Here is a 24,532-nt window from a genome sequence, read left to right on the forward strand (position 1 = left end):
GTGCACTATATGGGGAAATGGGTGAAACCATGAGACGTTTAATATTTAGTTGTGAGGTTCCAATATGGTTTTGAGTCTTTGTTATTATTGGATGGGTATTACTACGATATCTCATAACCAACTCAAACTAAATATGTTATGGTTTTATGTTATTGATTTGAGTTATAAAGTGAGTTAAATTTGACAAAGTGTATGAATAACAATATGTTGATCTATTTGAAATCTTAGAAATAAGGTTATATATAGAACAAGAAGACTGATATAAGATGGATGGAAATATTTAGTATGACATAGTTAAAAGTGTGAACATGGATAACTAATACAAATTCTAAAACTTCATTTTCTTATTCTAACTAATTTCATTAAGATGTGTATAATATCTCTCTTATCCCACAAAAGAATATACTAAACAACAAAACTAGCTATGCTTGATACAATGGATGACTACATACGTATTAGTAATAATTTTTTGGAAGATCATAGTTGTCCAAAATTCTAGTGTGATTGAAAGCTAGGGAGGTCACACATCTTGAAAAAAATTTCTTCTAAAGCAAACTTTTTACGAATAAGAATTTATTTAGCTTGGCTAGTTTGTACCATGAATATGTATTGATTAACTATCATATAAACATAGATTATGCACTAATTATCTTATGTAGTGCGATTCACAAATTTAGAGCAAAAACGATTGTATATGTGACCAATGTCATCTGAGTGCAATAGGAAAGTTCATAATCTTCGATGTCGGATTGTTGTTATTATATATAGACCAAAAACCATCTGTTGGAGATCCCACATCGACTAGAGATTAGAGCCTTTCATTGTATATAAGTGGGTGCAAACCTCAACCCTATGAGCCGGTTTTATGGGGTTGAGTTAGGCTTAAAGTCCACTTCGTAATATGGTATCAGAGCCATTTCGAGCCTATCCTAGCGAGTATTTGTGTTGGGCCTATCGTGCCACCCGCTATCGGGCCGCTATCGGACCACCCATAATATATAGTCCCACCCATAATATATAGTCCCACGCACGAGTTGGCAGTCTCGGCGTGAGGGGGGTGTGTTGGAGATCCCACATCGACTAGAGATTAGAGTCTTTCATTGTATATAAGTGGGTGCAAACCTCAACCCTATGAGCCGGTTTTATGGGGTTGAGTTAGGCTTAAAGTCCACTTCGTAATATACAATTAGGGTTCATCAAAGCATCACATCAGACAAGGAATATTCATCTTCATTTACTGTAATATGGTATCAGAGCTCTTCGAATGAAGAGTTCTGCTGCGCTTCTCCCTGATTTTTATTTCCCTCTTTGCTGTTCTTGGTTATTTTTTTATTTTTTTTTTCTGTTCTCTTTCAAAATCTTGATTGGTTTTAAAAATCTTTTCGACAATGTTTAATGAAAACCCTAGTCTTAATAGTAGTCACACTATTACATGCAATTTTTGTGGTAAATATGGTCATACTGAGGTTGTTTGTTTTCGCAAAGTGGGTTTTCCTTCTGGTAATGTTAAAACCTCAAAGTTTTCTTTTACTAGAAAAGTCTGCACTTTTTGTAATCGTCTTGGCCACACTGTTGACACCTGTTATAAAAAGCATGGGTTCCCTCCTGGCTACAAATTCACCAATTGGACATCCCAAGCCAATAATATGATTACTACTGACACTTTTTCTGAGCTTTTTCCTAAATAACAGGATGTAAAGGGGATTCAACTTACATCACAACAGTGTCAATTACCAACATTTTGCGTCAACAAAACCTTGAGGATCCTGTCCCTCACACTCAAATTAATCAAGTCGGCACCATCTCTACGGATGAAATCCCCAATACTGAGCATTCTTCAACAGGTAAGTTTCTCTCTTCACTATCTTCTATAAAAGAATCTTGGATTATTGATTCTGGTGCCACTGATCATGTTTGTCACAATTTGAACGTTTTTACTACTTATACTAAAATTAAACCCGTCTTAATTAGTCTTCTAAATGGCCAAACTGTTTATGCCACATATTCTGGTTTAGTACGTTTTTCTGATCAGTTTTATTTGTCTGATGTGTTATACGTGCCTCATTTTCAATTAAACTTAATATTTGTTTCTAAACTCACACACCAACTTAAATGCACTTTAACTTTCACTTCAACCCACTGCATTATACAAGACAATCTCACTCAAGAGAGGATTGGTACAGTTAAAGCCACCGCTGGCTTGTACCTTGTCACTACCTTGCCTGCTTCTAGTCATTCTAAACCGCATTGTTTTGCTCATTTTATTAATTGTAATATCACAGACAAAACACTATGGCATTATAGACTAGGACACCCTTCACATGAAAGATTACATGTCTTAAGCAAACAATACTCTTTTATTACTGTTGATACTCATCATGTATGTGACACTTGTAGTCGTGCAAAACAGAGAAAACTTCCTTTCACTTTAAGTAATACTGTTACCTCTGCTATTTTTGATCTTGTACACTTTGATATTTGGGGACCATGTTCCATAATTTCTATGCAAGGTTTTCGTTATTTCTTGACTATTGTTGATGATTACTCGCGTTATACTTGGGTTATTCTGCTGCATAACAAATCTGAAGTGCGTCAACACATCATTAACTTCACTGTTTTCGTTCAAAATCATTTCAAAACTAATATCAAAACGATTCGTACTGACAATGGTGTTGAGTTTGCTATGTCAAATTTTTATGCTTCAAAGGGAATTATACATCAAAAATCTTGTGTTGAAACACCACAACAAAATGGCATTGTAGAACGTAAACATCAACACATACTAAATGTAACCCGGGCTTTACTTTTTCAAGCAAATCTTCCCCCTATTTTTTGGGAATTTGCTGTAAATCATGCTGTTTTCTTAATAAATGTTATTCCTACTCCATTACTTGATAACATCACTCCTCATGAAAAGTTGTTTGGAAAACCATATGACATTTCCTTTCTAAAAGTGTTTGGTTGTCTCTGTTATGCTAGTACCATTACTGCACATAGGAAAAAAATTAGATGATAGATCTATCAAAGGTATTTTTCTTGGCTTCCCGCAAAATACAAAAGGTTATATTATCTTAAATTTAAAGTTTCATAGCATAGAGATATCAAGACATGTAATCTTTCATGAAAACCACTTTCCATATAAATTGGACAGTGGCTTGTCTAAGGACCCTAACACTTTATCTCTCCCTATTTCTAATGCATATAATTCTGCTTTTGATTTTTTTTCTGATACTACACCTCCTGTCGAGCCATGTGCCTCTACTCCTGCACCCAATACTATTCCTCCACCAGCCTCATTATCCTATGATCTTCCAACAAATAGTGCCTCTGCTCCTGCATCCAACATTGCACCTCCATCAGAATTATCACCGCCTGCATCTCCAGGAAGCATCTCGCCCCAATTTCCAAGAAGATCAGCTCGTCCTCACCGACAACCTGCCTATCTTGCAGATTTCCACACTGCAACCAACACTGTAAGTAGTAGATATCCTATTCATAATTACTTGTCTTACAATTCCTTATCTTCCAATTTTAGAAATGTTATTTCCTCTATCAATTCTCATCCTGAATCTCGGACATATAACGAAGCCTCCAAACATGCTTCTTGGCAACTGTCATGCAAGATGAGCTTCAAGCTCTTGCTGCTAACAATACTTGGCAACTTACCCCTCTCCCTCCAGGAAAGAAAACTATTGGTTGTAAATGGGTATATAAAATCAAATACCATTCTGATGGCACTGTTGAGCGCCACAAAGCTAGAGTTGTTGCCAAAGGGTTTACCCAACTTGAAGGACTTGATTTCTTAGACACTTTTGCACCTGTTGCTAAACTTACTACCCTCCGCCTTCTGTTTGCTATTGCCACTACCAAAAATTGGATTTTAAAACAACTTGATGTCAATAATGCATTTCTTCATGGTGATCTCCATGAAGAGATATACATGACCCCTCCACCTGGCCTCTCTCTTCCTTCTCCCCAGCATGTTTGCAAGCTTCAACGGTTTTTGTATGGCCTTCGTCAAGCTGGTCGCCAATGGTACGGCAAACTTTCTACTTTTCTTTTATCAAATAATTACTCTATTTGTGTTGTTGATCACTCTCTTTTTCTTAAATATAATAATGATAAACTCACTGTTATTCTTGTTTATGTTGATAACTTGCTCTTAACTGGTGATGACACGGAGGAAATCAATACAATTACTGCATCCCTTCACCATCACTTCAAGATAAAAAATTTAGGTAATCTCACTTACTTTTTGGGACTGGAAATTGCTCGCAACAGTACTGGTCTTCATTTAAGTCAACGCAAGTATACTCTTGATCTCCTTCAAGAAACTGGCATGCTTGACTCTGCACCTGTGGCCACTCCTATGACTCACACCTCCCGTCTCTCTCCCGACCAAGGCTCATCTCTCGATGCTGATGCCACTTCTCAATACAGAAGACTTCTTGGACGTCTAATTTACTTAACCAACACGCGACCAGACATTGCCTTCGCTGTCCACAATTTAAGCCAATTCATATCTGCACCCACAACTCATCATCAGCTGTCTCACGTCTTTTGCGTTACCTCAAAGGCACCCCTGCTGAAGGACTATATTTTTCTCACACTAGTTCACTTCACCTTTGTGGTTTTAGTGACTCTGACTGGGCAACATGTCCTACCACACGCAAATCTGTCACTGGATATTCCATCTACTTAGGAGACTCCCTAATATCATGGAAATCAAAGAAGCAGTCAACTATCTCCCGCAGCTCCTCTGAAGCCGAGTATAGAGCCCTTGCCACCACCACATGTGAGTTACAATGGTTGTCTTACTTCCTTCAGGATTTACATCTTCCTCTCTCCCAGCCTGCAACCCTGTACTGTGACAACAAATCTGCCCCTTCAAATAGTTTCCAATCAAGTTTTTCATGAACGAACCAAGCATATCGAAATTGATTGCCACCTAGTTCGTGAAAAACTTAACTCTGGTCTCCTCAAACTACTACCCATTACTTCTGCAATGCAAGTTGCTGACATATTCACTAAGCCCCTTGCTTCCGCACAATTCTCTACTCTTAAATCCAAGCTGGGCCTGACAAATATCTACTCCCCAGCTTGAGGGGTGTTAATATATTTAATTTTCTATTTTAAATTATTGGGCTTTGTTTGTTTGACCCAACTTTCCTTTTCTGTTTCAGCTAGATCTTAATCTTTTTATTATATATACACCATGTATTTTACTCTCTAATATACAAGTGAATAAAAAGTTTTTGTTATATTTATTTTTCTCTACAATTAGGGTTCATCAAAACCTCTCTTTCTTCATTACGATTACGTGCGATTACGTACGCTACATTAAAGCATCACATCAGACAATGAATATTCATCTTCATTTACTGTAATACCATCTTTTATATATATATATATATGGTATGTTGAGTGATACAAATCCATGAATGCGAGGGTGTAACTACATGCTCTTCAACGAAGTGATGCCCATCAACAATGGAGTTGTTCACCTTGTAGAATACATTCAATACATTTATCAATTCATTTTATCAAAAGAATGTGTGTTCGTAGAAAAATACTCATGGTCTTTTTATCAATAGTTTTTTGGTAGATTGAATTATGTTGAAAAAATACATCTTATCTCATTTTATATAATAAATCAATAAAAGCGTGCTTACATGCACAACTTTATAAAAATAATTAATAATAAAAAAATACAAAACAGTAAATTAAAAAAAACGTGCTTACAAAAATATTAAATAAATAGAAATTATAATTTTAAACACGATTTCAATAAAAATAAATAAAAATATAATGTTTCTATTTAAATTTGTGCTTGAAATCACAACTTGGCTAATTTCCTGCAACATTTTAATTTACCGAATTGTTTAATATCCAAACCAAATTGTTCTAATTTGGTAAACAAAAGAAGAGGGTGTTACCATTTTGTCCGGTACAGTTGTAGGTGAATTGTAAGCATTCGCAGAGTGAATCAAACCAATGTTCTATGCTTTCTCTTCGCAAATCGTTGCCACCTTTCAAGCCAAATTCGACGGTCTTCCCATTGCAACGATGGATTCACCAAGTTTTTTCATCAGCTACAGGTTCTTTCCAACAGATATCACATGACCGTGATAACAAGAACAACGTTGTATTCCATTCTTGCACCGACATTGGTAATGCCAAGCAGCTTCACGCACTTCTTACGGTGTTGGGTAAGGCTCAAAATGTCGTTTTGTTTACCCAGCTTGTTACTTTGTATGCCACTCTCGGGGACCTCTCATTGTCTCGCAACACTTTTGAGCACATTCAGAGGAAGAACATTTTCACATGGAACTCAATGGTGGCTGCGTATGTTCGGTGTGGGAGATACCGTGAGGCTATGTACTGTGTAAGTGAGTTGTTGTCTAATTCTTGTGTAAGACCCGACTTTTACACTTTTGCCCCTGTGTTGAAGGCGTGTGTGAGTGTGGTTGATGGGGAGAAGATGCATTGCTGGGTTTTGAAGATGGGGTTTGAGCATGATGTGTATGTGGCTGCTTCCTTGATCCATCTGTATTCAAGGTTTAGTGCTGTGGATGTTGCCCACAAGGTGTTTGATGATATGCCCGTCCGAGATGTAGGGTCTTGGAACGCGATGATTTCGGGGTTTCTTCAGAATGGGAAAGCAGCCAGGGCGTTGGGTGTTTTGGGTAGGATGAAGGTTGAAGGGGTGAAGATGGATACAGTTACGGTGGCAAGTGTGCTTCCTGTTTGTGCGCAAGTGAATGATGTTGTTTGTGGGATGTTGGTTCATTTGTACGTGATAAAGCAGGGATTGGAAAGTGATGTTTTTGTTTGCAATGCTTTGATTAATTTGTATTCGAAGTTTGGTAGGCTGCAGGATGCACAGAGGGTTTTTGATGGCATGAAGGTGAGAGATGTGGTGTCTTGGAATTCTATAATAGCTGCATATGAGCAGAATGATGATCCAGTTACTGCACTTGGTTTCTTTAAAAGGATGCAGTTTGTGGGAATGGGACCTGACTTGTTGACGGTTGTGAGTTTGACCTCTATTTTTGTTCAGTTAAGTGATCGGAGGATTGGCAGGGCTGTTCATGGATTTGTTATGAGGCGTGGATGGCTTGAGGAAGATGTTGTTATTGGTAATGCACTTGTGAATATGTATGCTAAATTGGGTTTGATAGATTGTGCACGTGCAGTTTTCGAACAGCTTCCTAGAAGAGATGTAATTTCATGGAACACTTTGATCACAGGTTATGCTCAAAATGGTCTTGCAAGTGAGGCAATTGATGCTTTCAACATGATGGGAGAATGTAGAACGATAATCCCCAACCAAGGGACATGGGTGAGTATTCTCCCAGCATATTCCCATATTGGAGCTTTGCAACAAGGAATGAAAATTCATGGGAGGCTAATCAAGAACTGTCTCTATTTGGATGTCTTTGTGGCTACCTGCCTGATTAACATGTATGGGGAATGTGGGAGGTTAGAGGATGCAATGTCCCTATTCTATGAAATTCCTCGGGAAACTTCAGTCCCTTGGAATGCAATAATATCTTCTCTCGGGATTCATGGGCATGGAGAGGAAGCTCTGCAACTTTTCAAGGATATGCTAGCTGAAGGGGTAAAGGCAGACCATATTACCTTTGTATCATTGTTGTCGGCTTGTAGCCACTCAGGTTTAGTTGATGAGGGTCAATGGTGCTTTGATTTGATGCAGAAAGATTGTGGGGTCAAGCCTAATTTGAAACATTATGGATGCATGGTGGATTTGTTTGGCAGAGCTGGGAATTTGGAGAAAGCATATAATTTAGTAAACAATATGCCCGAACAGGCAGATGCATCCATTTGGGGTACTCTCCTTGCTGCTTGTAGAATACATGGAAATGCAGAATTGGGTACTTTAGCTTTAGATCGCTTGTTGGAAGTTGATTCAGAGAATGTTGGCTATTATGTTTTGCTGTCAAATATCTATGCAAATGTTGGAAAATGGGAAGGAGCAGTTAAAGTAAGATCCTTAGCCAGAGATAGAGGATTGAGGAAGACGCCTGGTTGGAGCTCTGTTGTAGTAGGTAGTGTAGTAGAAGTCTTTTATGCAGGAAACCAAACTCATCCACAATGTACAGAGATATACAAGGAATTAAGGGTTTTGAATGTCAAAATGAAAACTCTTGGTTATGTTCCAGACTATAGTTTTGTCCTACAAGACGTTGAGGAGGATGAGAAAGAGCAGATTTTGACAAGTCATAGTGAGAGGGTGGCCATTGCATTTGGACTTATCAGCACCCCACCAAAAAGTCCCATTAGGATATTTAAAAACTTGCGTGTTTGTGGTGATTGCCACAATGCTACTAAGTACATATCCAAAATTACTGAAAGGGACATTATTGTGAGGGATTCAAACCGTTTTCATCACTTTAAAGATGGGGGTTGTTCATGTGGTGATTACTGGTGACCAGCATCTACTTGATCGAATCTTGGTGACCAACATTTACTTGATGGAATCTTGCAGACCAGCATTGCTTGATCGAATCTTGCTGCTCTGTGCAGTTGACCAGTTGATGCATATGGAGAAGTCCTCAAAGGTAAGATGGGTTTGTTCGTTGTTTGTGTCAACGGCGAATAAAGTTTGAACAAAAATGAAGTGGTTGTTTAATAGGCTTGATGCGTTTTTGCAGTGAAGAGATCAGCCCTGTGACTGATAAGTTGTGGGAGAATTTTTTGAAAAGAAGTTTGGCACAGATTCCACTTATAAAATGATTAGGAGGATGAAAGAAAAGAAAGTGTCATTTAACTAGATGCAGTTGTATGAGGTAACTTTTTTGTATTTGCTTTGCTGTTTTGTCTTTTCAAGCTCGGTTAATTTAAATGGAAGAGAAGTACCATACATAACCTCTGTTTATTTCACCGTCCTTACAAAAAAGAAAACACTAATTATCAGTTGTGTTAACTAGGTAAAATCCTGACAGGTAGTAAGAATTTAAGCGTATGCATAATTACTGGTATTAGTTGTTACTGAGTCAGGTGATTAGTTTCGATTGATTCTAACTCAGGGAATGATTCCTCTTAGATTAAATATTTTATAACGTGCATATTATCTATGTATAGAAGTGTGGAGTAATTAATCTCACTTCTAAATGCACAGGTGAAAGGGAAGGAAATAACTCACGCTGAGAATGAAGCAGTTGATCGAATCAAGAAAATGTGCAAGAAAGAAGATGCAACTGTGATCCTAGTCCATGTTTTTGTTTTCTTTATCTTTTGTTGGAGAAGGGGGAATTGTCTACATTTTACAAAAATTTTCAACTTTATTTTCTAATGTATTGACTCTAAAATCATAATTGTCTGATGAAGAAGAACATAGAATCATAATATGTTTAGTAATGTTAAGTCTAATCACACCACCTGTATTATATGGTATTTTGTTTTAGTTGTTTTAACAATTTTTTGTTATCTTTGTGTTCTATATATAATATAGATACTTGTTATATTCTTTAGAGTACAATATATTTGCAATATAGATTGTGAGAAGTGTTGTATGAATAAGGGACTCATGAGTACATTTGGATTTACCTAGGAAAACAAAGGAGGCAAGTAAGGCCATGCTTGAAAGTTCTACTTTCAAGTAAAATAGATTTTTAATTTTGAGTGAACTTACTTTTGACACTTCACTTATTCTTTTATATTTGTTTAACAACTTTTTTACTTTAAATTAGTGTCTTGTTTTTTGTGCTTTTATTTTTGTATTTTACACTTTCCCCTTTCATATGCATTCGTATAAAAGTAGATTAATTAATAGATCCAAACAGAGGATAAATAGTAATCAATTTATTTTTGTAAACTATAGTGATAACTTGTTTTAACTCAAAATTGTATACTATCTCACATAATTATTTAATTGAGTTTTAATTACACAATCATAAATTTAAATAAAAAGGTTAATCATCTTGAAAGAGTCCATAATAATGTTTTTTTTTTTTAAGTTTTCAAAAAAAAATTATAACTATAACTTTTATTAAAAAGTATATATAGAGTAGTAAACCATTGTAAAGTTAGATAAAAACATTTAATTTTTTTTACTGAATCAAGAAAAAAAATTATTTGTGGTATTTAAATAAAGAAATGAAATTTAAATAAATTGTGTTATCACGAGTCAAATTTTGAATTCCGAATGGGAGGAAGGAATAAATTTTCTTTCTTAAAAATTGCCTCCTAAAATTAATATAAAAATAAAATCTACGCATTAATGGGAAGTTGGGATTTCAATTTTTTTTATCGGTAATAAAAAATGAATAAATATATGAATTACTTTAGGGGTGGTCCAACCGTTATACATGAACACAACCTTAACCTCCTCCACTAGACATACTACCATGTATGCCTATATAAAACTCTCTTAGCTTAACACAAAGAAAATCACAAACTTTAATGAATACATCATGAGATCATCCTCATACAAACCAACAGATTTATGCACCAATCGAAAAAGGAAAAATGCGCAGATTGTGACTTGGATGTAACCCAAGACCAAACCTTTAATTGGACCAAAGAAAAAGCTTTCAGAACATTTACTACTCCCCATTAAAGATTACCTTGTTTCTATGCTTCCAAACCTCATTGACTATTGCGATCCAAATCACTCCCCAAACCTCATTCATCGAAGCAGGCGCGTTGCTCATCGTAAACTGGGAAAAATTTAGCAATGGGACATTGTGAAATACGTCTGCACGCCCAACCATACACAACAATGGTTCCATAATAACCAAGCAACTATGCACTCAAAGAACAAATGGGTACTAGTCTCCTCCTCGACCATGTAAAGACTACACGTGGAACTTGTAACCGTGATCCCGCGCCTTTCCAGGTTAGCCTTAGTGGCTAACTTGTTTTCCAACACCCTCTAAGCCGTAACTAGTGCAGTAGGTGCAACTTTACTCATCCAAAACTTTTTAAACACCGTCTCATTCTCCCCTGCTCAATTCCCCCTTAAACGGAGGTATGCCGATTTAACCGTATACCTGAACTCCTCCCCTTCCTTCCACACCCACCTATCCTCCTTATCCAAGTTAAAACTCACACCTTGGACTTCCTGAGAAAGTAGTCCCGTTATTTCCTTCTCCCGACAAAATTCCAAACCCACATTCCGTTGTTCCATCCCCCGAATGCTGCCACCACAGAAGCTTTTGACAGACTCAGGGAAAACCGTCTTCAAAGCCCCACTCCCCACCCAATTATCTTCCCAGAACAAATCTTCCTTCCCAATACCCACCTTCCAGATTATGGCTTCTTCGAAATTTCGGCCCCAACCCTCCAATCTTTAGACCTCCCTCAAATATTTCTACCAAAGAGAGTCTTTGCTGTCTTTCCCTCCCTCCCTCAGACTCTCCACCCCCATACTTGGAATCAATAATCTCCTTCCACAAACCATCCTTATTCGACCCCATACGCCATACCCATTTACCGAGTAACACCAAATTGAAAGTCCTTGAGTCTATAATCCCAAGACCCCGTCTTCGCGAGCTGCACACACCTTTTTCCAGGAAGCCCAAACGACCTTTCTTCCATCGAAACCCTACCCCCATAGGAAATTTCTTTGGATTTTCACAAACTCGTTTGTTACCGCCATAGGCATTTTGAATAAATATAGATCAAACAAAGGGATAGTACACAGTACTAACTTTATCAAACAAATCCTCCCTGTTAAAGACAATAATCTACCTTTCCACCAGCTTAATCTTTTCTTCTTTCTATCAACCACTTCATCCCAAAAAGTCATTCTGACACCCTCTTTGAAATAAATAATTCGTTTTGAGTATTATCTGAAATCATCCAAAATTTTGAAGAAAAAAAACATATTTAAAAATATGGTTATAAGAATGATAATGATTGATATTTTAAATTGAATATAACACCTGTATTTGGATATATATATATATATATATATATATATATTCTTCAATTTTATTCAATAAAACGATTTTAAATTTCCATCAAATTGTGTTTTTTTTAATATTTTTATTTATTATTTATTTCATAAAAAAAATTAACTATCAATTCTAAGTGTTCAATCATATAAATTCTTAATTATTACATAATTTTTAAAAAAAATATATTTTTTGTTTTAATGTCACTCTATTTAAAGAATTGATTTTTTACTATATAATTTTTCATTTTCTTTCAATGGTTCACTCAAATTTAAATATTCTACATTAAATGTGAATAATTCATTAATATTTTTATTCTTTATTGCTATTATTTTATTAATAAATTTAGTACAAAATTAGATTTTAGAATTACAGAAAATGAATAAAAGTCTATTTGTTTTTTAATCCTAAATTTATTATGTTTTAAAGTTTGAAAAATTATTTATAAATTTAAAACTAATAAATGATTGAAGTTTACAGCAAAAAAAAATAGTTATTTTTTTTATTATTTGTTGATTAACCTCAACTCAATGTCATAAATTATATATAAAAATATAACTTTAGACTTAATTATGACAAGATTGGAATTAATGTGATTATCATCTGTTTATGAAAAGAATGTAAAGTTTAAGGATACATAAGAAGAATAAATTGAAATTTAGAAACAACATTTAACCTCCTCAAAACAGTTTTCAAAATCTGAAAAAACAAAAAGATTATAACTATACTACTGATAATGGTATATTAAATATCAGAGTAACTCAGCTAGGTATCAGGAGAAACTTGGCGTGATTCTTTTCTTTTTCTTATTTTTTCTGAAACTGACTCCAAACATTAACAATATATTTTACAGTACCAAAATATTAAATAAAAGTCCGTCTAGCTTAGTTGGTAGAGCGCAAGGTTCTTAACCTTGTGGGCGTAGGCATTTTTTTTTCATTTTTGATTTTTTTTTTGGCTTTTTTATTTTTGATTTTTTTTTTTTGACTTTTTTTTTTGGCTTTAATTTTGAATTTCTTTTTTATGTTAATGTCAATATATTTTTAAAATTAAAAATAAATAAATATAATTTTTTTATGTTAGTAGTGTTAATATATTTTTTAAATTAAAAATAAATAAATAAAAATTTATCTCACCTTCAATACCCATTTCACCACTAAAATTATTAAAAAATTTTAAACCATCATTAGATTAAAATAATGATGACAAATTTTTAAATTATTAAAAATTCTAAAATTAAAAATTACATTTTAAAATTAAAAAATTATTTTAATTCAATAAAAACGATTTGATTTTGTATTCTGTATTTTATTTTATGATGATGGTTAGTGTTATTAATGGATTCCTATATAAACAAACTTTTGAATTTAGGATTTATAAATTAAAATCAATTCATAGAAATATAATTTTTCACCATAAATTATATAAGAATAAGATTTAACCAAATATATCATGGGAGTTTATAAAAAAAAAACATATGAATAGCAAAATAAATATGGAAATTATTTTTTAATGGACAATAGAATCAATAAAGTGAATAATAGAAATGAAAGATTAAATAAAAATGTTTGGCAAAATTGAAACAGGTTAAAAAAGAAGGTAAAAACCAAAAGAACTCAAATCAATCTCACTAACAAATGGCTATAAAACTATTTTTTAGTTACAAGAATCATGACTATTTGGTTGTAAAATTGAAAAAGTTAGTTACAAGAGACTCATGACTATTTAGTTGTAAAATTGAAGAAGTTAGTTACAAGGCTCGTGATTATTTAGTTGTAAAATTGAAAAAGAAATCAAAACATGAAAATGATTAAAAGAGGGTAACCATGTCACTTGATAAATATGAAAATGAAGGATGACTTAAAAAATATAGTTTGAATAAAATCATAACTCTGCCTACAATTTGTCCTATTAAACACTTAAAAGGGGACTTCTAGTGATTTCATAAAAATAAAAAAATTAACAAAAAAATTTCTAAAATGTGTTTTACTAATAGGAAAGAGAAGCAATGGACAAGTAATAGAAACAGATAATAAACACTTTTATTTTTATATTAGTTTACTTTTAATATGGACTACATTGATTCTTTAATATAAATTGTAAAGGATTTTATTAAACAAAAATTATAGATATTTTTTTTTATAAAAGCTTTCATATTAAGTATTATTATACAACTTCACATCTTAGCTAAGCTGACACCTCAAGTAATAACGATCATATGTCATCACATGAAAAAAGTATTATTAAAAATAAATACAAAAATATGGGAGGACTAGACCAAAACTCATATGTTAATAACAACGATACATTTATAGACTATACCTATTCATAAAGAATTCTAATAACAAACTATATGGAAGCCAATTATACCAATGAAATGATTCTCTATGAATAAATCCTAAATTAGCCAACTTATCAGCATACACATTCCCTTCACGAAAAATATGAGTAACCCTAAACTTGATTTTTTCATAGTAATTAAGACAAGTATTCCATCGATTATGAAGCATTCACCAAACATTAGTCCTAGCAGTAAACACAACACAAACCAAGACAGAATCACATTCAAGCCAGACATTAGTAAGCCCCATCTTTTGAGCTTCCTCCATAGCATGTATAACTCCATAAAACTCAACAACCATAGTAGTCTAAACTTCAAGAAACGCACATAAAACACCAATAAACTCCCTCATACTCCCACGGAAAATACCTTTACAAGTAGTGATATAAACCAAGACAACAAGAAGATGACCAAGGATGCACACTATGAAAGCTCATCTCAACATTCAAGTGAAGACCTCACCAGAGGGAGAAATGGATAAAGACCAAAGCATCTCAAGTTCTTCCTGTTGGTCTTCTTAAGAATAAAACAAGTTGTAAATAATTTGGGCTCACTTTGGGGGTCCAAATAGCAAATATAGGCTAGAATAAGGTGCCTTTAGCATAATAGGGGTTGTAGTTATCATTTTAGCTTGTTCCTGACCCTTTTGGAAGACATTTTGACCTAGTTTCTAGAAGGACAAGCCTACGATGCGGGTTTGACTTAGTTAAACCCTAAGACTGTCCATTTTTTCCCTTTTCCCATCCTACCCCTTTAGCTTGTTCTCCAAGGCTCATTCACCTATAAATAGGAGGCCTACCTAGTGTATTTTCGATGTTGAATTTGAATAGAAAAGTTACTTTGCACAATTTGTGAGGTGTTTGTGAGGCTTGTTTCCTCTTAGCATTAGGTCTCATCTTGAGTGATTGGAGAGCTCTCAAGTGGCGGCCATCAACACTTATCTTGAAGGAAAACCACATTGTAAGTGGCATGTCCAACTCTCTTCCATTACATAAGCCTTTTCCTTCCTTTATTTCTTCCATTTTTCTATTACTCCATTTATCTTTGTGTTCTTATGTTCTTATTTTCCTCCATTGTCATTTCGGTTTCCATCATGCTTTTATGTTTCCTTCCATGTTCATTTAATTTTCACCCTTCATCATCAATCACCATATACTTGTATTTTTCCTTTGCCCTCTAGAAGTGAACCTTCACACTTACTTAACCACTTGGTTAAGTTCGTGTTCATTGGGGATCTTATTTGGGTTCTCATCATATAATTGATAAAAATCTCAATCCTAAGTAAAGTGTCATATCTAAAATAGAATCATCTAAAATCAACTCACATCATGTAGCAAGACCGGGATGGATACCCCTAACAGCCCCATCAGTGTTAGTGAAGGAAACTCTCATCTAATAGGAAGAGGACGAAGAACTTTACCACTACGAGTATCAATACCAAAAAACTTAATCACGTTGAAATCCAACATATCATTCTTCATTGAAGCTTTAGACGAATTTCCCATTAGACAAGTTAAATCTTTAATTACCGAAATAGCCCTAGAAACCTCAATCTTATTATGAAATCTAGCATAATTCCTTATATGCCATATCATCCAAATAGAAAAAGTTATCACAACAAGCTTAATCAATTTAACCAAAGGACTACCATCACTCTTAATAAAAGGAAGAAGATCATCCTTATTAAAGAAATGAGAAGTAAGAAAAATCTACCGAACCCAACTCCAAATATGCAAAACATTAGAACATTCAAAAAATAAATGTTGAATTCCTCATGCTTTTCACAAAGCGTACACATAGAACATATATGCAAATCTTTATTCTGAATATGGTGATATGTAGGAAGTCGCCCATGAAAAACATTCCAAAGTACTAAAGTTTTGGAAGGCGGAATAGATGAAGACCAAATGAATTTACCCCAACCACAAGGAACTCCTAGTTCCAAGAAAAAGTCCTAGCTGATTTAAGAGTGAAACAACCAGACTCATCTAGAATCCAATTAGGAATATCTTGTTCATCCCTAACCATGATATGATTAAAAAACTGAGGCATCTGCTGTAAAGATAAGGGAATATTCCAATCATAACCTTTCTAAAACTGAGAGACTGTATCCAAAATGTTAGCATCGTTAGATAACCCTGTAATATTTGTTAAAGAATAAGTACAACACCATTTATCATTCCATAAATTAATAAAAGAACCTGTACCAATTGTCCAAGAAGTATAATCAAGTATAGTAAAATAAAACTACTTAATTCCAAGCCAAAGAGATGAAGATCTATAAACCACTCTAAACTTGTATTTTGATTTAAGAACCCTGGCTTTCAAGAGAAAAAACCAAGGTCTATTGCTATAAGCAAAGTTCCAAGCAAGCTTAAGAAGATATGCATTATTTTTATGATGAAGATTAATAATCTTCAAACCTCCATTTTCAATAGGAGAACAAATTGTATCCCAATTCACAATGACTATGCCTTTTTTCAGAATATCATCAGTCTAAATAAAATTTCGACAACACAACTCAACTTGGTTAAGAAGTGAAATAGACAATTTATACATATTAAAGCTATAAGCTAGAAATCTAGTAATAACCGTATTGACCAAATGAATCTGGCCTATCATGTTAAGAGATTTACCTTTCCAAGATGCTAGCTTCAATTTGACTTTATCAGCCAAAGGTTGAAGAAATTGACACATTGGAGCACCAACAAAGATAAACACTCCCAAATAATTCAAAGGCAAACAACCATGACTACAAGAAAGGATACGTTGAATTTTGGTAACAAATTTTGCAAAATTATCCATGGTGAAAAAACTACTTCTAGAGTTATTAACATATTAACCAGAAAAATTACCATATGTTTTAAGAAAAAAAACTCAAATTTCTAAGAGACTTAATATCCCCTTACAGAAAACAAATATATCATCTGCATATAAAATATGAGAGGGAGTGAGATAACCTTGCAGAGTAGCCAAACGTAAAATTTTCTTATCATTCCCAAGCTTAGAGATGCCTCTACTAAGAACTTCCTCTATAAGACAGAAAAGTAAAGGAGACAAAGGATCACCTTGTCTGTGACACCTCTACTGCAAGGAAAAAAACCCACTAAACCGTCATTTATTCTGATAGAAAGCATAGCTGAATGGAGAATTGTACTAATCCATCCGACAAACGAGTGGTGAAAACCAAAGCATGTCAAAAGTAATAATAAGTGTTAGAATGTTTGGCTTTAAACTAGAGGGGGGTGAATGTTTTAAAGAGAGTTTTCGCAAACTTTATAGGATAGAATGAAATTCTTTGCAAGAAACCAGATTTAGGAATTCAGTTTGCCAAGAACAAAGCTCAAAACAGAAAAGCAGCAGAAAAACAATCGGTTGTTTCGCAGAAACAATCGGTTGTTTATACCAGAATATAACAGCAACTGAAATTAAAGAGTTTAAGGCAGAGAGAATTGCACAAACAGTTTATACTGGTTCACTCTTAACCCAAGAGCTACATCCAGTTTCCCAGAAACCACTGGGGAATCCACTAGGTGTTCAAATCCAGATTACATACACATACCACCAAAGAAGTGACCTTGATCCCCTCAAGACACACACTTCCTTTGGCTCAACACATACACCACCAAGAATGTTGATCTTGACAACCTCAAGAGCACACAACCCTTCTTGGCTTTACAACACCAGAATGTACACAAATCTCAGAACGAATTACACTGTTACAGAATGAACTGAAATCAATACAGAGTAATCCTATTCCACTTCTCTCTTGAATAACCAAAGCTCAAGTTGAAAACTCAAATGCTTCAAAAATCTTTGAAAAACTCAAATATGTTTTTTTGTCTTGTTGTTTGTTGTAAAACATTAACAAACTATTTATTGTATTCAAATCTTGGTCAAAGCATTTAAAGCAGGAGCGTATTCAGTTATGAAATCAATTAAAGCTCTTCTAACAACCAAAACTGTTTTCTGTTAGGATTCCAAAAAAACAATCGGTTGAAATAGAGAATCAATCGGTTGTTTGGGTTTGACAGCAAGTCAACCGTCCAAAACAGTTTTCAAACTTTTTCAAAAACACCTAAGTATAAAACAATCGGTTGTTTCGATAAAACAACAGGTTGTTTTTCACTTAGTTTGAAAAACACTTTAAACTTAAAAGATTTGAAAATACTTAAGCTTTAGATTCAACAAAGAGTGGATTACAAATATAATATACCCCAGATCCTATTCTAAAACACCTCAGCAACAACAAGCACATCCAGCCTTCCATCAAACTCAAAGGATTTGGATTCTTCAAAGCTTGAACACACTTGATTCAACAATAAGAACTTCCAACTTAGAGTGTCAAAGGGTTTATGAATATCAACTTTGTAAGCCACATCATCTCCTCTGACCTTTTTTATAAAGCATGTTAATAGCTTCAAAAGCAATACCAATGCAATCCTGAATCTGTCTACCCTACACAAACCCATATTGATTAGCAGAAATGATTATAGCAGCCACAAGTGCAAACCTATCCGTCAATATCTTGGAAATAATCTTAAATTTGAAATTAGAAACAACAATTGGCCTGTAATCTTGAATGAAGTCAACATCTTGAATCTTAGGAAAAAGCGATACCACGTTATTGTTCATCCAAGGGAGAACCCAGTTTTGTTTAAAAAACTGTTGAACAACATTGCAAACATCTGTCCCAATAATGTCCCAGCAAGAATGATAGAAAACACCACCAAAACCATCAGGACCAGAAGCACTATTACCATTAAGATTAAAAACAACAGTCTTGATTTCCCAAAAATCAGGACATTTAATCAACATCATATTCTCCGCAGAGGAAACTAACTCAGGAATATAACAACCAATCAAATCTTCCATATTACTTGTATCTAAAACATTAGAAATAGACTCAGCATAAAGATTTTTATAAAAGTCCAAAATATGATCCTCAATGAGTTTAGGATCCTCAGTAACCTCATTACCAATCTGTAGACGATGAATCCCACTAGAATTATTTCTCCTTTTGACCACAACATGGAAAAAGTAGTATTTCGATCTCCATCTTTAAACCATAACATCTTAGCCCTTTCTTTCCAAAACAAATATTGACAGTGAAGAGCATAATCAAGCTCCTCCTTAGCAATGTTTTCTTGACAAAGAAGCCCATCAATATCAGACAAACTGCATTGTGAACATTACCAAAAGAATTTTTATTCCAATCTCAGAGCTCCATTTCCAACCTTTTTAACTTATGTTGCAAAATAAACATAGGACAATCAACAACCTTATTATCCCAAGAATCATGAATAAGCTTCAGACATGAAGTGTCCTGAAGCCACATAGAAAAGAAACGAAAATTGCTTAATGAAGTATTTTCTCCTGTTGTTCGTCATACTTCAATACATATATTACTTGCTTTAGTTGCCTTGTATGATTTGGAGCTGGAACAGTTAGATGTGAAAACTACTTTTCTTCATGGTAATCTTGAGGAAGAGATTTACATCCAGCAACCTGAGGGGTTCGTTGTTCCTGGAAATGAGGACCATGTATGTCGTTTGATGAAATCTCTCCACGGGTTGAAGCAATCACCAAGACAATAGTATAAGAGGTTTGATTCTTTCATGGTTGGACATGGCTACTCCAGAAGTAGCTATGATAATTGTGTCTATTTTCAAAAGACATTCGATGGGTCATTTATATACTTGTTGTTATATGTTGATGACATGTTGATTGCCGCAAGAGATAAATTTTTAGTTAACAAGTTAAACGCCCAACTTAGTAGTGAGTTTGATATGAAGGACTTAGGTCCTGCCAAGAAAATTCTAGGAATGGAGATCAACAGAGATCGTCAAGCTGAAAAACTTTTTCTATCACAAAAGAAGTATGTTCTTAAGATGCTTAATAAATTTGGAATGCGAGATTGCAAATATGTTAATACTCCAATTGCCCCCACTTCAAGTAGTCATCAGATCGGTGTCCAAAATCAGAGGACAAAAGGCGCATGTCACATGTCCCGTATTCAAATGCAATTGGAAGTCTCATGTATGCTATGGTATGTACTAGACCTGATTTAGCTTATGTTGTTAGCATTGTTAGCAGGTTCATGCATAATCCAGGCAAGGCACACTGAGAAGTCGTTAAATGGATACTTTGTTATCTAAAAGGTTCTTCAGATCTTGGTTTGGTATTTGATCAACATAGAGTCGATCCCGGAGGAGCAGTTGGCTATGTTGATACTAACTATGGTGATGATTTAAATCGAAGAAGGTCACTTTTAGCCTACATTTTTACCCTATGTGGGTCTGCTATCAGCTGGTATTCTTCACTTCAAGCCATTGCGGCTTTGTCCACCACTGAAGCAGAATATATCGCTGCTACAGAAAGTATGAAAGAGGTTATATGGCTTCGAGGCTTGGTAAGTGAACTTGGTCTTCAACAAGATGTTCTTGTTATATTTTGTGATAGTCATAGTGTTGTCCACTTAACCAGGAACAACAAGTATCACTCAAGGACCAAGCACATTGAAATTAAGCACCATTTTATCCGAGACATTGTTGATACAGGAGATATAATTGTTGAAAAAATTCATACGGCCGAAAATCCTGCAGACATGTTGACCAAGCCACTTCCACCGGCTAAGTTCGATCATTGCCTGAACTTAGCTGGTATTATCCATACTTAACCAAGGCTTCATGGCGAGAGAGTGTTCCAGTCAAAGGCAAGTCAAGGTGGAGATTTGTGGGTTATGACTCACCTTTCCGTTTTCTTGACATAATTGGGAGGTTACTTGTCACAATTAATTGTAATCAAATGGAGGTTTCTTACTACAATTAATTGTCATCAAAGGGAGGTTACTTACCATTAATTGATTTTATTATTGTTGTCTCCTAGAATCACTATATATAGTGGCTTCCTTCAAGCAATGTAACACACAACAAACAACAACATACACTTGCTTCCTCTCTCTTTTCTTATGCTCTCTATTTCTTCTCTTGGGTGTAAGTGTTTAACCCATATAGAGATAATTTGTTTTGGGGATATTTATCTATTAGTCTGAGAGGAATTCATTGTACTCCCAGTACCATTATAGTGGAAGTTTTGGCTCTCTCGCTGGTGGTTTCTTACCTCTATTTAAAGGGGTTTTCCACCTAAAAATTCTGGTATCATTCTCATTTTACTTGTTACTTTAATTTCTCATAATCTTTTATTGAAATTATCACGCTTCCGCACACGATATCCCTACATATAAGGATCTTCAAAATTCCTGTAAACACTATCGATAAGGACAGTAGAAGTTCCATTGCTTATATCCAAGGAACGAATCGAGTATTGTTCGATGAATTTAACACCAAACAACAATGTACCGTCACTTCTGTGAAACAAAAGAAAAGGAAATCTTCCATGCACACGAGGTTTGAAGCCAAACAAAGTTGAAAAAATATAATCGTCGACCCAATTAAAGGTGAAGATTTGATTCCAGGATTCAGTTATTCCATATCTATCTATGACCCACACAACGGCGGTATAATAGCTCTCCTTTGGAAAATCATAGAATACACGGTTAAGGGTTTAGTACAATTTTGAACAACAAATACTGCAGATGCCCCGCTTTGATAATTGTCATCAGGATAATAAAGAGTGGTCACCAAACTATCAGCAAGAAAAAGCTCAGCTTGAATTGTGTTCAGCCTTGTTTTTTGTTGATATCTCTCCTTTTTCATGTTCTAATACTTGTTTGCCCCCTTTTTGTTTCAAATTTGGACACAATGGATCAGTGTGTAAAATATTTAAGTTATGTAACGAATTATCTTCCCCTTGTTTTTGACATAAAACTAAGATGCATTTTTTTTCTACCCTTTTCTTTTCAGTTGGATGCATAAAGTCATTCTTAGCGTTAGCATTGCATTGAGTGTTGCCTTATTTCAATATTGATGGCTTATGATGTAGCTTTTATTTAATTCACATTATGGCATAAGCATATATGATGTGTTCTGTGAAGTGATAACCTTTTGATATTGCTGAAAAGGAATTCTGAATATCTCGGCGATTTCAGGTTTTGTTAATGCCAAAGAAGATGGTGATCATTTTTTCATGTTTTGAATGTGATAACTGAACAAAGATTACAGTCCAACTCACATAAAGACTGCTGATTATAGAGGTAATACTGTTGTTAACTTCCTATTTTAGAAATGTTTTACTTATTTTAAAAAGTTTAGTATTGCTGTCAATATAATTTAATGCTTACCAAATATTGTTTGTTCGCGTGTACTAATTTTGATTTTTAGTTTTAACGCTGACACAACTTTTATATTTAATCACCATTGTTTAGTAATTCTAACATTTTAGCGGAGCTAAAGAAAAAAGTTAGAAACATCAAATAAAAATCCAAAAAATAACCCTTGCGGATATGGTAACTTATTTATATCCTGCTGCGGAACAATTTCGTAAGGTTATTGCAACTATGTAATGTTCTGCCATGCTAGAGCATTTTAAAGGAAGTTTCTTATTAATAAAGCATTATTTTAGTGTGAATAACGTTTTCATTGATAAGAAACTTCCATTGCAAATGTTCAAAGAGAATATTAATATATGAAAGCCAAAGGTCTGAAAACCTTAGAAAGGGCAAGAAAACTGGTATGATCACTAACTACATATACTAATCAAGTTGCAGTTTTGCAATGGCTTCAGCTGAAAATGGTATGTAAAACTGGTTTTAAACTGCAACTTGAGGTTGGCTGAACCCATGATTTTGACATGATTTGCCTCCATGATACTAAATTGGCACTGTTCTTAAACCACCTGTTTGGAACAAGGGGTGAAGGCTATTCGGTTAGCAGATTTCTGCCTCTGAGCTAGGCCATTTGCTGATCTTGTAGAAAAGCCACCATTGCTACTAGTATCTTGCTTCAAGAGCAACTCTGGAATACGCTGAAGGTTAACTTCAGATTTGTGATTCCTCCGGATAAGTGTAACATTCCTCTTATAAAGATCACTTTTTCTGGCTGCTACACCTCCCATAGTATCAGACCTCTCCAGACTATCAGTGACCAAACTAAAAGATTTTTGGTGGCGACTAAGAGTTTTGCGGGACGTTGGTGAGTTTCGGTGGAGTGAACCGTTTTCTGAATATTTAAGGGACCTTTTCTCGTACTCTACCATGCTAAATATTTCAGATGTGCATTTCTTCATTTTTGGTTTAGCTCCGTAATGACCTTGTAAAGAGCGCATGAATGGGGATATCTTCTGCTCCGAGGACTTCCTTCTCAGTGGCTGGAATGATTCAAACAGTTCATACCTTGCTCTTGCTGGACTCTCCTCTGTCTCATCTTGTCTGAATGAAGGAATAACAATGCTTATGCTCATCACCGATTTAAATCTTCATTACAACTAATCATATATTCAAGCAAATTCGTCAATTCAATAAATAAACTTACTCTGTAGAACTGGGTGGAGGGTGCTTTCCATTTAGTGGAATGTGAAGGGTATTCAGAGCAAACATCTGCATATCAGTCACAAGTCCATTCACCTTTCTTATGTCCGCAACCTACAATTTTCCAAACCACAAAACTTCATCAACAACTTACCACAGAAACTTAAACATACATTTCATAACAATAACTTCAAACCATTTCATATCATTAAATATGGATCTCAATTCATCATTAGAAATATATGAAAGAGAAGAAAGAATACCTCAACACCATACTTGATTGCAATGCCAGCTAGAGTGTCCAATTTGGAAACAGGATGTTGAATGTAGCCAAGTGTTGGAGGAGATGTTGATGCAAAAGATGACATCATCATCATTTCGCTATTCGGTAGATTTTCATCGTATTCATACGCAGGGCGTGTTTCGATCTGCATTGCGATTCTCTTCTAAATTCACCTCCAAATATTCTTAACTTAAGTCCTCTGCCAATTCTGATTTTCGATTGTTATGCTCTTTCCACTTAGACATTAGAATCAAACATCCAAACCCATTACAACTGCGTCAAATCAAAAGGGTATGCATGTGAAGAACTAAACAATGTTAACTATTGATCGCAGGTTGTTTCATCACAGAAAAAAAAAACGAGGATTTCTTTCACCTTTTGCGATCAAGATTACTCGAGCATTGACTAATTTTCTTGTTTTTATAAATATCCATCAAAGCTAAAAATGAATTATTATTTTTAGAACTATAAATACGTACCAGTTAGATTGCGATAAAAAAAAAAACACTTAAAAATAGACATTTTGTAGATGCAATTTTGGCATTTCTCAATATGAAAAA

General features: G+C 34.6%; 3 protein-coding genes across 3 annotated transcripts; 1 reads left to right on the forward strand and 2 right to left on the reverse strand.

The window, feature by feature from the left end:
* The first annotated feature begins 5,904 nt into the window (after positions 1-5,904).
* Positions 5,905-9,487, forward strand: LOC137831208 (pentatricopeptide repeat-containing protein At4g33990). The gene is made up of 3 exons (XM_068638790.1): positions 5,905-8,582; positions 8,676-8,810; positions 9,143-9,487. The coding sequence occupies exon 1, from the start codon at positions 6,002-6,004 to the stop codon at positions 8,450-8,452; it is 2,451 nt and encodes an 816-aa protein (XP_068494891.1). The 5' UTR covers positions 5,905-6,001; the 3' UTR covers positions 8,453-8,582; positions 8,676-8,810; positions 9,143-9,487.
* Positions 9,488-23,049: 13,562 nt separating this feature from the next.
* On the reverse strand, positions 23,050-23,622 carry LOC137833436 (uncharacterized). Its single transcript, XM_068641788.1, has one exon. The coding sequence runs from the start codon at positions 23,620-23,622 to the stop codon at positions 23,050-23,052; it is 573 nt and encodes a 190-aa protein (XP_068497889.1).
* LOC137833055 (uncharacterized) lies at positions 23,370-24,286 on the reverse strand. The gene is made up of 2 exons (XM_068641440.1): positions 23,953-24,286; positions 23,370-23,803 (listed from the first exon to the last, which is right to left on the reverse strand). The coding sequence occupies exons 1-2, from the start codon at positions 24,121-24,123 to the stop codon at positions 23,690-23,692; spliced, it is 285 nt and encodes a 94-aa protein (XP_068497541.1). The 5' UTR covers positions 24,124-24,286; the 3' UTR covers positions 23,370-23,689.
* Between the last annotated feature and the right edge of the window lie 246 nt (positions 24,287-24,532).

Source organism: Phaseolus vulgaris, chromosome 6 (genome assembly GCF_000499845.2).
Source record: "Phaseolus vulgaris cultivar G19833 chromosome 6, P. vulgaris v2.0, whole genome shotgun sequence".
Taxonomy (NCBI): domain Eukaryota; kingdom Viridiplantae; phylum Streptophyta; class Magnoliopsida; order Fabales; family Fabaceae; genus Phaseolus; species Phaseolus vulgaris.